The 17,237-nt window shown below is 35.4% G+C and overlaps 1 protein-coding gene across 2 annotated transcripts in view; it reads right to left on the reverse strand.

Moving 5' to 3' along the window:
- Nucleotides 1–5,017: 5,017 nt before the first annotated feature.
- Nucleotides 5,018–17,237, reverse strand: part of LOC122804626 (alpha-1-antitrypsin-like) — a 161,950-nt gene continuing 149,730 nt past the window's right edge. For both annotated transcript variants that reach the window (XM_044074598.1, XM_044074597.1), the window contains exon 6: nt 5,018–6,032. In XM_044074598.1, the coding sequence (XP_043930533.1) occupies nt 5,826–6,032 (207 nt within the window). In that variant the 3' untranslated portion in view covers nt 5,018–5,825. The remainder of the gene's footprint in view (nt 6,033–17,237) is intronic.

Consider the following 17,237-nt stretch of genomic DNA (forward strand, 5'->3'; position numbering starts at 1 on the left):
TAAGTGGGATTTAACATAATATTACTGAAGTACCCTGTCTCCTGATGTGAAGGTGGATGGGGAAGCATATGGTGGTGGTTGTCAAACAGGTTTTTATGATGACTATTTTTAAGTTTTTAAATGTGAGCTGGTGCAGATTTTGTGGTTTTAATGGACCTTTACATTTTTTGGTTGTTTATTGCAGATAAGAAAGTATAAGGAATTTTAGTCAATGATTTTAGAATTAATAAATGATCTGGATGAAATGCGAACAAAAATGATTAAAACCAGGAACAATGCACATAGATGAACACACAGGAGAAGCAGACACTAAAATTAGCGCTTTTGTTCAATTTATTCAACTTGAACTTCTTCAGAAAATAACAAACCTCTCATACAGCCCCATTTTAAAACAATTGAATGTATATCACATGATAACAGCTATCCAATCATATTGCGATGCTGCTATATACAAAATACAAGTACATGAAAAATTGCATCTAAAACACATATGCGTATGAACATGTGTATAAAAAGATGCATATATAGAAATCTTAATAAAAAATTCACCTTAGTGCTAAGAAGCACTTAATATTAATGTTTTCATTCAAACCTGGTAGCTTGTCAGCTGCCAGGTTAATTTGCCATAGAGACTCTTTGCATTCAAGTAAAATCTTATAATTACCAATAAACTCCCTATTGGCTACAGAATCTTTCACTGAAAACGATTTCTTGAAATCTGAACAAACTTGAGCATGCTTGGCTAAAGCATTGGTTAAATCCTGTTTTTCTAATAGCCAAGCAATGTTCATAAATCCTTCTTTTAAGACTCTGAATAGTCTTTCCAATGTAGAAGGAAAAACAGGAATCACATATACTTGCATAGACTACACATTCTGTATCACAAGAAAAACTGATTTGTGGACTAAATATTTCTGTTACAGTGTCTAAAGAAAATCAATGACGCATTACTTATATATCTGCATTGTTTACATCTTTTGCATGAATAAGTCCTTTTTGCCATACTATGTCTAAAATGTTGAGTCATATTAGAAGCTTGTTCCATCATGGATTTGATGTTGAAACATATTTTATAGATAGATTTAGGCTTATCCCCTACTATTTGGATAAATTATTTATTGCCTACTAGGACCTTCCAATTGTCAATAATGATGTGTTTAATACGCAGCATATCATTAACTATAGGAATGGGAAAAGCTATACTGAAGCCACTGGTCTCAGTGACCATCTGCCTTCTGATGAAAACATACTATCACTCGAAGTGAGACGACTAAGTCTAATTATTTGACCTTTAATAACACTCTTCTTCATATGAAGTGGATGTAAACTATCTCTGTGTATGTATTGATTGACAAAAATATCCTTCCTGAAAATACTACTAATTAATGTCCTATCACACACCTGAAAGGTCAAATGAATGTCCAGAAATTAAGGATGGTACCAAAACTTATCATACTGAATTTGCGAAAATTAGTGGTATTATTTAAATCATTTATAAGGGATAAAAATTACTCCTTGTTCCCCATTCACAAAAAAAAAACAAAACAAAAAACAAATCATCAATGTATCATTGATATAAAAAACATTTTACCTCTGTGGGTGGTTTTGTAGAAATTTCAATTCCCACATAGCCATAACTAAATTTGCAAAGGATGGGGCAACCCTTGCCCCCTTAGCTACACCTGATGTTTCCTTATAATATTGGTTGTTAAACTGAAAAAAATTGTTGTCCAACACTAACCCCATAAGTTGACAAATAGTGTGTATCTTAACATCATTGAAGTCAATAAATGTGGCTAAATACTCCCTTAGATATACTATTCCAGTATCTTGGTCACTACAGGTATATAATAACACCACATCTAAAGAAGCAAAATAAAATTCGCTAGCAGGAAGTATAAGTCTACTGAGAATTTCTAATAAATGCCATGAATCCCTTACATAAGATTTACAGACTTGGACAATTGGGTTTAATACAGAATCTAACCATAATGAAATGGTTTCAGTCTTAGACCTCTTTGCTGAAACAATTGGTCGAAAAGGTGGGTCTACTTGAGACTTTTGCATTTTTGGTATACTGAACAATACACCCATATTAGGATGCTCAGCTTGCAAAAATTCACAGGTGTCGTGGTCAATGTTACCCTGACAAAACATATCAAACAGATCTGTATCCACCCTTAAATAACTGGCTTTGATAGTATCGATACTTACTTTAATATAGGTGTTATCATTGTGTAACATTTTCTCCATAGAACTAATATAGTCACATGTTTGCATAATGACAATCATACCACCCTTGTCTACTCTCATTAGTCTAACACTTTGATTTTTTCTAAGTTTACAAAGCGCCTGATATTCATTATGGGTCAAATTATACACATTTGTATCACGTTTGATATTCCTCAAATCACTTTCACACAATTCACCAAAAGCTTGTAAAGTGTTACGCAAGGGTGGATTATAAGTACTGTTACGCTTGAATCTATTGACACCATTATTGATCAAAAAAGTAGTATCGTGCAAAATGTATTTTAAATTTAACTTCCTGAGGAATAATTTTAGATCAACGATAAGTTTAGTAATGTTGACAGACTGACTAAGAATAAAAGAAAAACCTTTTTTCAAAACTGAAATAGCATCTTGAGACAGTTCAATTTTAGACAAATTCCAGACATGAATACCAAAATTCAAAAAATGTACATCAACTAATTTCTTCTCCTGTTGTTTTTTCCTTTCCCTCTCGTCTTGTTCTGTGTGTGATTGGACAACCTGAGAGTCCATTTGTTCCCTGTTTGGTCCATCACAAAAAGGACCTGAAGTCTGAAGTCTGGCTATTAACTGAACCAGAAGTAACTGTCACATAAGTGACATTTTTGTTATTATGACTTCACTGGTGTTTATATTAACACCACTAGTCCCAGGGATATCTATATTTGCATTAACATTGTAATGCACACTGTCATTGCTGATCTGGACATTATTATCACCAGGAGTCGTAGTGATAACTTCATAAGGCCCATTGTTCAAACCATCATGTTGTACAAAATATGCTTATTTTGCTTCCTACTGATTATTGAGGCCCTATGCCTATCCACTTTTGCCCCAATGCCATTGTAAAGATGACCCATCATGTTGAAACAAATATAATCTATGGTTTTAGAGTCCAGGACATGCATAATTCTTTTGATATTCTCTATCTCACTATAACAATTGCATCATAGTAATCCCAGTCTCATTAAATAAATTAAGCAAATTATTGTAAAGAGAGTCACTGAATTTGACACAGTTCGGAAATCTAGAGGTCCTGAGCCCCTGAGGAATGCATCGCCATCTGATGCATTCCTCTAAGTACAAAATCTCAACCTCTAGCGAAATAAACCAAACAGTTTGTCTTTCAAGTTCAGAAATGTCTTTTCTGCAGTTGTTGCTAGCATTCAACATACTTTCAGAAGTAACAGTACTTACATATGGACCGTTAGGTCCATCCCATATATTAGAAAATGGATTCTCCATTTGTTTGAAAACATAGTCCAAAACACTACCTTCAAAGTGAACATCAGTATTTTCAATTTTGTTTTTCTGCTTTTAGATGTGGGCTGCATACTAATATGTTTACCTGTGCATATGATTCCTTCTACAAGTTGAAACAGGGCATAGTTTCACATCATCTTGCTGGAACATCAGGGATCAGCCTTTTCAGTAATAGCTGAATGTCAAATCTACTACTTATAATCTCATTTTAATCTGATAGCAGTTGGCATGAAAGCATAAATAACATATACTTTAGTATACTGGGATGAATGGTATGCCATAACTAAACCTCTTTTATGCTGCCTCTGTTTCCTACACTGTACTGATCATGAACTGTTAGAAACTTGTTTCAGACCCTGCTTGTTCTCATTAACAGTAAGAGTGGATCATTAGGTACCTGCTGTGTGTTTCGGTAAAGAAGGGATCTTTTTGGTAAGTCTCATCTCTTTGGATCTTTGCAATCTGAAGTCATAGATATGCAGTATCCATAATGCCGACAACCATATATATTTCTAAAAGCTTTTTTACTGCTGATGTTGCATGCCATTGTCACTTAGAAGGCTTATTAATAGCTTGTCCTGCAGGTTCTAATGGTACAGGGACTTACATTGCTAAATCTCTGACATTCAAAGTGAAACAAGCAATGAGATAGTGGTCTGTACAATCCACTGCCCTACCAGGCCCACTGTCTTCTATGTTGCAAAGGCCAATGTCTGACCACATTATAAATGGTCCTGCTCACTACACCTGTTTATGAAATGCCTGGTATACTGCCTTTAAGACAACATAGGTTAGCTTGAGGACTGCAGTCTCCAACTCAGTTCATAAATAGGATGGGTGTTCTATAAATAAATGGACAACCAATTCTGTGCAATGTGCTTATTTAGAACAATTGCCAATTAGACCAGAGACATGTGAATTTTGTGAATATAAGGTTGGTTGTTATTCAACTGGCATCCTGGTCTCTAGGATGGGAAGTAGCGTGAACACAACAGTGATGTCTAGTATCTTTAACATGGCAGTCCTTACTTTTTATTACAAATGATGTTACTGTTCGAATGTGAATGATGTACACTGCAGAGTGCAATGTTTAGTATTACTTGACAATTTAAACTTGTGCTAGGCAGAATGGTCTCATTCTTGGAGGTACAATATGCTCTACATAGAAGGTTGTAACACACTTCAAGGACCAAACGCCTAATGTAAAACCTTATCATTTTGCTCCTAAAGGTTATCAGACCTGGGAAGTAGACCCAATTTATATAGCTTACAAATACTGATTAGAGCATTTAAGTGATCTGAATTTGCTCTGCCCTTGAGAAAGTCAGCACTGTGACTCAATCTACAGATGGATTTAGGCAATGCAAAAGATACGATTATTCGGATGAATAATGCAGAATGTCAGATTAATCTGATTAGAAACAAGAGTGGTACAGGAGGTAGCAGAGTATTAAAACACATAAAATTCAGTTCAAAGAAGAAATACATTAAAAAATATATTTATTTATTTATCTAGTTTGTTAACCGAGGTACTTGACTGATCCAATTAGACACTCTCCAATAACAACCTTGAAGTCTCATTGTTTACAAAATAATTGAAGGACCTTGACTGCCTCCATGTATGAAGGTAGGTAAAGGTGACAAGATGCCACTCTCTGTGCACTGTTGTACTGTACTTTTACCAACACGTGTATATAATGCTTCTTTTATTTGCATTACTTAAATATTTTGAATATATACCTCTCACTTCTCCTGAACATCCACATGCACATTATAGAACAATCTTATAAACAGTACATTAAAAAACTATAATATAAAATGTATTGCAAATATTGATTGTGTTACATATGATACCTTAGAGCTTTTCTCCCCAGGCATCTCTGAAAAAGGATACCTGTGCCCAGTCAGACTTTCCCAGTAAACAAATGTCAATAAATAAATAAATAAATATTGAATTTATCAAAGCATGTTGTTGATATGAATCAGCCAAATATGTTCATTCTTCAGTTTTTATATATACATGGGCTTTTTGAGCATTTAGTGGTTTTTGACTATCACTTCTCAGTTATTGCTAGTGAACTGACTCTGTTCTTAAATGATAAAAACAAATATATGAATAAATGTATATGCATGTATATATATATATATATATATATATATATATATATATATATATAGTTGATTTATTTTATATCACAATATTTTTGATATATTAAAATTATAGTAAACAGGTTTTAAACAACATAGTTCTTTTTGTTGAGGTACATGTTAAACAAAGTATCAGTTATATATTAGTTTGGCTCTGAAATTTCTGAAGGGTTTGCAAGTTTTCCCATGAAGAGTATCATTTTTGTTTCATTTTCACAAACCAGAAAAAGGAAAGGTCGGTTAAAAGAGTACTGTTCATGGATGGCTGTCCTTGGTGTCAGCTCAATTATAGTTACAGCGGCAGCCTCTGTTCCTGTCTCATCAACATCTAGAATTGCTTTGTGAAGAGCCTGTAAATAATGGAAACATTTAAAATCATAGTTTGCTTCTATATACAATAAACAATGATTACAATACAAAAATAGGCAGTCTCATTCTTAAGCACAGAAAGATTCTTTTAATGACCATCAAAATGTTTTGCATCAGTGCAGTCCTTGAAGCTCCAGTGAGACATGAGCCATACATAGGCTAACTGCCTAAATATCTAGACCACTTTAATTGTGTGAGGCTGTATTATTGCTATACTGTTACTTAGACAGTATTGTCTCATGAAAACTCTGCATATGCACTGCAGATGGAACATTATGTTCATTCCTTTAATCACAGCAGCAATATTATTTTTGTTAGATAACAGCCTGATAAGCATTCTAAGGGAACACCCAACAGACGAACTCTATAATTACTGTCTGAGAACAAACTACATTATCATCAGTCTTGACTGGGGGACCAATCATAATGGTTTTTAGTACATGGGAATAGGTTCACCTTAACTTACAGTATGAATCCAGGAATTTCAGTTTAAAACTACAAACACCCAGCCATTAAGATCATTGATACATTCTTCATCCGTGCATTTATCTAAAAGCATCTTCAACTTACATGAATTACTAAGTAAGCTGTCCGAGTCAGATGGTACCCTTTCACTGTATTTTCCCTTTTCATAGTGGTTCTTTTGGTTTGCATTCATTTGTTCAGAACAACTGAGCTTAAGTCACAAATTTTTGGCATCATAACCCATTGTAGCTGTTGCATGTGTAATGTTGATTGCTTCATGCTGGAATATGATCCTAGTGTTCAAATAGCAGTTATTTATCTGTGGTCCACTCTCACAGCCTCTTAGAGAAAGAACAAAACAAGTGTTGTGTTGCCTAACACTGATCACTGTTTTCTAGGGGTACAGCCACCTTGAAGTAAGAGTTACAAAGTAATGGGATATAATGGTAAGGTTCTTGCAGGGGGTGTATCTCTTGCAATTTTTTTTTTATATATATATGGCGTAGTTGTTCCTATTAAGTATTTGAGTCCATGCATTATGAGAATGTGTGCACTAAAGCTGTCATTTAAGAAATTTTTGAACCTGGATTACATATGTGCATACAAATATTTCAAGCTTGGGCATTAATGCCCTTCTAGTCTGCCAATATACCAAAACAGTTGTTCCCATAAAAAATGTCCAGACTGTTCTTAAAAATATCTAAACTAGTGCTTGCTTTAATGTAGCCTGGTCGTCTATTCTATGCATCAGTTGTTCTCTCAGAGAGCCAGTTAGTACACTTCACATTCCTATAGAATCTTCTACACAGGTTGTCTGATGTGTCTCTGCTATTTCTTCAAACCCAAAATATTCCCATAGATAGTTGTTTCTAAAAGCCTTATATACCCAAATAAGATTGCCTCTTAAATATATTTAACAGGCACTGTGCAAGTATCGATAGTTTAGTCTTTTATTAATAACTTAAATATTCACATCCATAATGTTCTTGGTATATTTCCACTGCACTCTTTCCAGTTTACTCATGCTTGTTTTCTTATAAGGTTTCCATATTGTTATTCATATTCAAGTTTGGGTCCAATGCAATTAACAAACAATTACTTCATGATTTCTGACTTCCTAAACTATATAAATCTTTTCATACAACCTATAGTTCTATAACTATCATTAACTAATTGGTTAATATAATTAAAAAAACTCAAAGCTAGATCTACCCACATAACCAGGTCTTTAAATGAATCTATAGTTTCAATCACTGTGGGCTGTATTAAATATTCAGCTATCGGTTTATGTCTCCCAAATTTCATATAATTAGTTTTTGATGGATTTATCAGCATAATATTCTCCTGTACTCAAATGGTCAATTTAGTCAAGTTCTTTTGCAAACATGCGTTATCTGCAACACATGTAATCAGTTTACCTAATTTCAGGTCATCTGCATCCAGACTGTAGAACTTGAGATGAAAATGATAGGCATGAAAGATATAATTTAAACAAGTAAGGGCATAGAAAAGAGCCCTGTGGGACACCCTGAGTGTAGCCAAACATTTCACCTGTCCAGTTGCTGTATGATACTTGCCATGTCCTATTTGTTAGCCATGCAGCTATTCATATTATCAAAAGTAAATCAATACCTAATTGTTCTAATTTATTGATCAGTGTTTTGTATACGACTGTCAAATGCTGAAGTTAAAACTATATAAATTACATCACAGCACAATTTTTCATTCATAACTGTTATATTGTTATAGAACACCATGTTACAGGTAAGAGATCTATTTTCAGTGTACGCATTCTGATATATGGTTACAAGTACGAACCTATACGGTTCTGGCAATAACTTATCTAATATTGCCGTCTTCATTATTTTACCACAACATGAAAGTTGACTTAAGATTCTATGTCTCTGGGGCTGTTCTACTCCCTTTTTCTTAAAGAAATGTTTAACAAGTGCATGTCTCCGCACCACATCTGTAAAATGGTTTCCTGTGCTCAGTCTCTTTATATGCATTTTCCTCAAAAAGTTCTTGATCTTGTCTTATACTATTTGTTTGCCCAGTTTGTTTATTTCAGTTTTCAATGTTGTAGTTCAACCTGTTTTCCATTTTTTTAATTTTTTTGTCTCTCACTTTAACCAGGTATCTGGTTCATATGGAAATATATCTCCCTGACATTGTATGCATAAATCCCAGTGCTAAACATTTTTTATTTTAATTTTTTGCACTCAAACAATTCCTCTTACTAAACTTTTATCATTCCTTATGTAGATTTTCCACTGAATGCATCACTCTGATTAGTTTTACATAGTAATTGTTTTGCTTCCATATAATCCGTAATTAATCTTCTGTACATTGTTTTAGCTCTCAGTTGGCAGAATTATCTAGCAACAAATTTACCTTTATAACACCATCAATGGTGGTAAAGCTTGACATGAAGTAACAGTAATTTCTTTAGGAAAACAAACAATGTCTAGTATGTTCATTTCCCTGGTAGGTTTTTTTTTTTTTTTTTTTTTTACAATCTGAAGCAACTGCTGTTCATAAATATACATTGTGAATAATTTCCTTACTAATGCTGTTTCTCGGTTTCTGGTAGATTTAAGTGCCCAGCCAATATTATTCTTCCCTCCTGTGTTTTATGCAACAAATGTATGAGTTCCTGTAGGTCATCAGCACTTGACTTAGGTGGTCTACACATTTCCACTTCTTGTTATCTGTTACAGGGTTGTCTTTATTGTCACAGTTACACAATCTATAGTATTGGTGGCATCACTGAACATGTAATAATCACAGGTTTCATAACTATCTTGGATCCCTATCATAACACCGCCACCTGTTTTTTTTTTTTTTGGTAGGATGGCTATTTCAGTAAAAAAAAAAATTAAACTCTGACAGAACTGGTTTCCAGTCATTGTTCTTTAACCATGTTTCACAAGCAATAACTTCAGTCTTGTGGGAATGTAGCAAATGTTCTAATAATAAAACTTTATTATTAATGCTCCTAGAATTAACAACCATCAGAGATGCATCAAATTTAGATATCTGTGAACTGTTAAATTTTCATTCTGGCAAACTCCTTCTTTATGTTTGGCAAATATTGCAAAATAACTGCTGCAAAAATTATCTTTCCTGTTCTTGACAAATGTACACCATCCTCTCTGAACATGTGTGTGCCCCAAATTAATCTCTAATGGTCTACACATTTCCATTTTTTTTTTAAACAGGACATGTTTTCATGTAGGTATTTACCCAAACCATCTTTTCATTCATGGCACCTGACTCTCCTTTCTATATGTGATTTGTGAAAAATACTTCCAAGCACTGTACAAGCTATACTATTTAAGAGGGCTGTAAGTTCCTTACTAACAGAGAGTCCTTGCGGATGAAATAATTTGATGATATCAACATGAATAAAAGCAGATCCATACTTCCTTATGTTAAGGCACTCTAAGGCTTGTCTAATATCCACTATTTTTCCTTCTGGCAAGCATAACACAATTCAATGTTTATCTTCTCTGAAAACAAACGTATCCGTTCCTCTAATAACTGAATCTCCAATTACAAGAATATTTTTTCTGATCAGATCTAAGAATCTTCAAATCCTAATTCAGTAATATCTGCTGTATCAGTTGTTACAAAGGAATGATCTTCATCACCACTATTTCTTATTAATCCCACTGTGATCACTGCATATTACATTGGCAAGTATACAGATCTCATTCAGCTGGCTTTGTACATCCATAGCTTAAGCCATGTTGTCAACATCTCACTGCCCTTTTTTTTATTTTATTTTATTTTTATTTATTTATTATTTTTTACAGTAATGTTCTTCAGTCCTTCCGTGCTAAATTTTGATTTCTTCCTTTTCACCTGCCCCCTTGCCTCTTTTTTCTACCTTCTCTTTTGGACATGATACCCTTTTCTGTGCATTGTTTTTCTGACAGAAAAATGTTATCATTCCCTGTAATCTGTGTGTTAGATAACAAAGCAGAGTCCTTTTTAGTATGTGTTCTCCTTACATTACAGGCTTCTTTTTTCTTTCTTGTTATCTGTTGTGAACTTTCTCCTTTCTTTCTTTTTGTATTTACTTGTATCTAGAATTCCAGAGTTGTCAGGGGAATCAACTAGTGTCAGATAAGTCAAAGAAACAAAATGCATCTAGTTATTTTAGTTCCATTCATGCAGCATAGCGCACTTCTTAAATTAAGTCAGTGTTTCACAGAATGTAATCCAGTGCATTCAGAGAAAAACTTTTCCCTGCTAGTATGATATACCAGGATTATACCTCCATACAACTATCTCTATTTCAGGAAGAGCAATCCATCTTGTCTGTCCTCATATGTTAATTCTTTAATGACATTTACTTTCCAAGTAAACTCCCATCATTTTCTTTCAGTCATACTATATACTTTATTACTACAAGGGTACTACATACTCTATTATCAAATTCCATAGATATTCTGGCACACAAGGACAGCTAGCCTTGCTATATGCTATGCATTGAGCAATTATCTTGCACATGAAGAAAAAAAACATAACTTTAAGGGGGTGCAAACATGCATCCCCGTAACCACTGCTATTTACATATGCTAACTCCAAGTTCACACAATACTGAGGAAAGGGTATATTCCCCAACCCCATGAATGCAATCTTGCACATCTGTTGACCATGTGCTTAGTCAACCAAATTATGTCAACTTAACAGATATATCTGTATCTATATCTATATCTATATCTATATCTATATATGGGTCTACTTCATTTGATAGAAAGCACATTTCACTGAAACTCATTTGATAGAAGTCTCATTGCACTGAAAGCTCACTTTACCGAAAACTCATTTGACTGAAATACATTTCATTGAAAGGTATATGTCCTTTTCCCCACTGTAGTGCGACCCTGGAGTTAGTATATATATATATATATATATATATATATATATATATATATATATATATATATATATATATATATATATAAGGTGGGAGTGTGGGGGGTATCACAAACATGCATACTTAAAAAGTCAAATGAATAACTATTTCCATAAGATAATATATACCCAAACTATGTGGGGGGACCCATGCCCCCACACCCCAATGTGGGGGGGCTGTGCCCCCCACACCCCATTTACTGTATATACTAACTCCAGGGTCGCACTACAGTGGGGATGAGGGCATATACCTTTCGACGAAATTAGTTTCAGTCAAATGAGTTTTCAGTGAATTGTGCTCAGGGACTATCAAATGAGTTTCAGTGAATGAGTTTTCAATGAAATGAAGTAGACCCATATATATATATATATATATATATATATATATATATATATATATATATATATATCCATTATATATATATATATATATATATATATATATATATATATGGATATATATATATATATATATATATATATATATATATATATATATATATATATATATCTATATATATGTGTGTGTGTGTGTGTGTGTGTAGGTCTACATCAGTAGACCAAAATTCCATTTAATTTAATCTTACTTAACCGAGACGACAACACCAAAACCTTATTTCGATGAATGTTCACATCACAGCAATTTTAATCTGGGAAAGGGGGCAGTTGGTCAACATGGGGGAACTTGCTGTTTACCCACTATTGTGCACTCTTAGAGTTAGTATATTTAGTTAGGAGCAGTATAGGAGGGTGTATGGGTGCCGAAGCCCCACACTTGGGTGGGTTTGACATGCTTCAGTGTTAAGTAAGATTCTATTAAATGGAATTTCGGTCTACTGAAGTAGACCCATATATATATTTCAAATAACCAAAAGTTAAAAAGGGTACACAAACAAATCATTCAGTAAAAACTGCAAGAAAAAACAGCCAAGCTACAGTTTTCACTGTGTAATTACCTTAAACCTCCTGTAATGGAGGCTGATGAAATATTTGCAAATTACCCCTTAAGGACATCAAGTGTTTTAGGTGCATGGCTTCTGAAGTCTTTCTATTGAAATATTAGCACTCAAAAAGCTGAGTGCTGACAAAACAAAAAAAAAGGCCAAAACATAGTAGAAGACTGAATCTTGAAAATCATTCTCAATAAAACTTTATTTTGCAGGGAGTACAAGCACTCCACTGCACCCACCTTATAAATACCATCTCTAATATCACCATACCTCAGAGAAAATGGAATATTTCAAGAAATGGCACCTCAGACTTAATATATATGTCCATTCTTTTTGTCATTCATTCTTCACATTTCAGGAATCACTGTAGCACATCCCGACATTCCAAATGGTTATCCTTCTGAATGCCCATGTCTTTTTTACTTTTTTAGTGTTTATAGATACATTCAGGCCAGTGAAGCCAAACCCCACTTGCTGTGGACATGCATGTTTCCGACTATTTATTGACCTCATCAGCACAGCATAAGTGGATTGCTTGGCTTCTCAATGCTTTTGACTTTTTTATTTTTTAAGTCTTAATTCAGGCCAATAAAGCCAAACCCTACTAGGTTTGGACATGCATGTTTCAGCCTTTTTATTGACCTCATTAGCTCAATGAAACTACTCTGTCACAAAACATACCACATTACATATCTGAAATGAGATTTACCATATGTCCTTCTGGCAGGCATGTCCAACAATTTCCATATAATTAATTAGGACTTGAATTGTATTCCACCACAGTTCAATAGTTCTTGCTTGATTAATGAGCATGAGATGAAATGTACATAACCCACAAACACACGCTCACGAGACACACACACACACACACACACACACACACACACACACACACACACACACACACACACGCATGCACACACACACACAGATTTACATAAAACAATTTGAAATATTAACTGTGTCCAGAATTTCTTTCATTTATACATTCATAGGTTGGTACTAGGCTATCGGCCCTAGAGCCTATACAAGCCTAGCCATAACAATTCCGTGGCTATTTCTTCCCACACTATTAATTTCCCTGCACCCCTGTCTAGCAGGGCGACTGATGTGATCCACGGGGTGAATTTCCTTTCTCCCATCCAATCGTCAAGGTTCCTTTTGAAGAGGGCCAAAGAGACATTCTGCTTGACATGTATGGGCAGTCTGTTCCAGAGTCTGGGGAGTCTCTGGGTCAGTAACTTATCCCTCCAGCATGTTATGTTTATTGTAATGACAGGGTTTAGATCCCTGGAATGTGTGGCTCTGAGGGATTGGGATTTCTTTAAGTGTAGCATGTCCAACAGCTCTGGATTTGACATGGCCTTGTATGTTAAGCAGAGATCACCTCTGAGTAGACGATATACAACAGAGTATAGCTGGAGTTTTTTAAGGCAGTCAGTGTAGGGCATCTGCTTTAGGCCTGTGATTCTTTTAGTGAGGTATTTCTGCAGCCTTACTAGTTGTTGCAGATGTCTTGAGAGGTACATACTAAACGGGGCATTGTATTCTATAATAGGTCTAATGAGGGATGAGTACAGTGGGACAATGACCTCCTTTTTGATGGATGAAAAGCCCTTAGTGATGAGGTGTGCCACATAGAAGGATTTCTTGACTGTTGTGGTGATGTGGTTATCTAAGGTGAGACCACTGTCCACCTGTGTCCCTAAGTCCCTTATCACACTTTCGGTGTTTAGTGTACTGCTACCTATGTGGCAATTCATGGGTACATGCTTTTTCCCAAAGGGGATAACTATACATTTCTTGGCATTGAGCTTGAGCCCATGGCTCTGGCACCAAGCGTCTGTTTCTGTAAGGCCCTTTTGTAGAGTTTCCACATCATTTGGGGATTCAATAATGGCTCCCAGTTTGCAGTCATCTGCAAACTTTGTTAGCCAGAGTCCCTTAGTGTTGGCCTGTACTTCAGAGAAATAGATGCCAAACAAGATCAGTCCCAGGACTGAACCCTGAGGTACTCCACTTGTCACTTGTCTGAAGCTGGATTTGGAGTCGGCTACTTTCACAGTGTGGGTTCTGTCAGTATGCCAGTTGGCAACCCATCGAGTGACGTAGGGATTAATGCCCAGCTTAATAAGTCTATCTATGATTCCAGAGTGAGGGATGGTGTCAAAGGCCTTGGCAAGGTCCAGATAGGCTGTGTGGATCACCTTACCCTTGTCCATGGCTCTGGAGACTGATTCAAAGAAGTCAATCAGGTGCAGGTGACAAGATCGGCTCTTCACAAACCCAAACTGGGTGGGTTCCAGTGTTTGAAGGTTGCCAATGTCTTTGTTTATAAGTTCCATGATAACACGTTCCATGGCCTTGCAGATCAGGCTCGTCAGACTGATGGGGTTGTAGTTCCTGGGATCCAAGGTGGATCTCCCCTTGTGGAGTGGGATAACTGTAGCTGTGCACCACTCAGTGGGCACGAAGCCTGAGGTGAGGCTATGATTAAACATGACATTTAGATGAGGTGCCAGTTCATTTTGTAGTTCATTTCGTACACAGCCATGGATGTCATCTGGTCCTATGGATGCTGTATTCTTAGCTTTAGAGAGTGCATTTTTTTACCTGTGTGGCTGTTATTACTGGAATTTGGCAATCTTCCGGTATTGAGATGGGCTGTTTAGGGGGTGAGAGAGGGGTGAAGTTGGCACTGAATTGATCTGCCAGGATATTGTCAATATACTTGGGATCAGTATATCTAATGCCATTCTGTTGTAGCTCAGAGTAGATCTGAGCATTGCCATTTAGATTCTTGACATAGTTATAGAATGCCTTGTGGTTGTCTTTGGAATCTTTGGCAATTTTATTTTCGTAACTATCTTTGGAAGATTTTATGAGGGATCTCAGCTTCTTACTGAGGCTGGTACGGGAGGTTTTTTTTGCATCCTGGGATTTTTCTCTTTTCTGCAACAGTTTCTTCCTTTTGTTGTGAAGTTTGTTTATGGCAGGGGACAGCCAGATTTGATTAAAATTAAGCAACTGAGGTATACCCAGAAAAAATGAATTGTTTCTAGGGATGGGCAGTCTGTGTGTGAGACGTTTACATATCACTATGTTGGTTAATCAGAGACGATGTGAATATGCATGATTTTTGAATGAAATAAGCTAACTTACTTTATTTTCACCGGAATTTATTTTATATTTCGTTTTCATTTTATGAAATTTTCATTTTGTAATAAGAAAAATTTTAACTTACAGATTTTGCTTAATATTCTTGAAACAATAGACTGGACTCCTCTTAAGCAAAAGCCTTTAGATGCTGCTGTGCAACACTTTAGTAACACCTTCCTTACTATTCTGAATAGACTTGCACCTCCAAGAAAAGTTTGTGTCAAAGCCAACTACACACCATGGTTAACCCATGAGACTCATACCCACTTAAAACAAAGGTACAAAGCATAGCAAACTTGGGCTAAAAATAAATCCTTCCAAAACCGTTTAATTTACTAGCAGGTTAGAAACAGTGTCAAACATCAAATTAAACTAGACAAACAGCACTACTATTCTAATTTATAATGGAAATAACAGAATGAAACCACAAAAACATAGTTCATCCTGGCCAAAACTCAACTCCACCCCTACTTACCTGATAATGCAAACAATATTGCTGACCGATTTAATATTTTCTTCACTGAAAGTGTTTTAGCACTGACAAAGAATAGTAAATCTCCCACAATGCCAACAACCAACATCCCAGGCAATATTGTAGATGCATTCTCATTTCATACAGACTCAAAACAAACTATTGCAAAACTATTAAAGAAGTTGAAACCCACTTCACTGACAGCAAATAACTTACCAGCAGAATATCTAAAATTAACAGCACATATAATTGGCTTCCTTGAGTCAATACTTATAAACCGCTCTATAACAGAACAGTATGCCCCAGCTATTTGGAAAATTGCATATATCACACCATTACACAAAGGAAGCAATTCAACAGAACTAACAAACTACCGGCCCATTGCTATGCTTTCACCACTTTCTAAAATGCTGGAAAGATGTATCCACTTTCATCTTCTTAAACACCTTCTAAACAATAATCTCCTCTCATTGTCACAGCATGGATTCCGACCATATCATAGCACTACTACAGCTCTTCTAAGTTTCACTAATACTAAAAATAACTTCAGAGATGATGACAAAATATTGTTTTCAGTCTTTTTGGACATGTCTAAAGCATTCAATACAGATTCCCAAGTTACTGTCCACTCTGAATAATCTTAATATCAACCCTGATGCTGTTGACTGGTTTTAAATTTATCTGTCTAGCTGCCAGTAAGCTGTGAAATGGAAGCAAGATCTATTCCCACTCCTTCCTGTTACAATAGGAGTCCTTCAGGGTTCAATTCTAGGGCCCTTCCTCTTCAGCATATTCATAAATGATCTTAATACTGCCTCCTGTCAAGCATCTATCATACAATATGCAGATGATTCAACCCTCATATGTACAGCATCCACAATAACTCAACTTCTTACAGTCACACAAAAAGCCTTATCTGATATTGAAATGTGGCTAGCAAACTCACAACTCATTCTCAACCCTAATAAAACTAAACTTATGATCTTTCATCCATCTAAACCCACTAACCTCCCAGCTAACTTTTATATCACTGCCAGTAATAATACTAGGATTTTCCCAGATTTCCAAACAAAACTAGGCATCATAATTGACAACAGACTAAAAGTTGACATGCACATTTCTAACACAATCAAAAAGGTTCACAAGAAAATGAGAACAATGTATAGAAACAAAAAATTCTTAACAGACATTGCAAGAATTGCCAGAGCTAGAAC

The sequence above is a fragment of the Protopterus annectens genome, chromosome 6.part0, assembly GCF_019279795.1.
Source record: "Protopterus annectens isolate FY-2018-M chromosome 6.part0, PAN1.0, whole genome shotgun sequence".
NCBI classification, from domain to species: Eukaryota; Metazoa; Chordata; order Ceratodontiformes; family Protopteridae; genus Protopterus; species Protopterus annectens.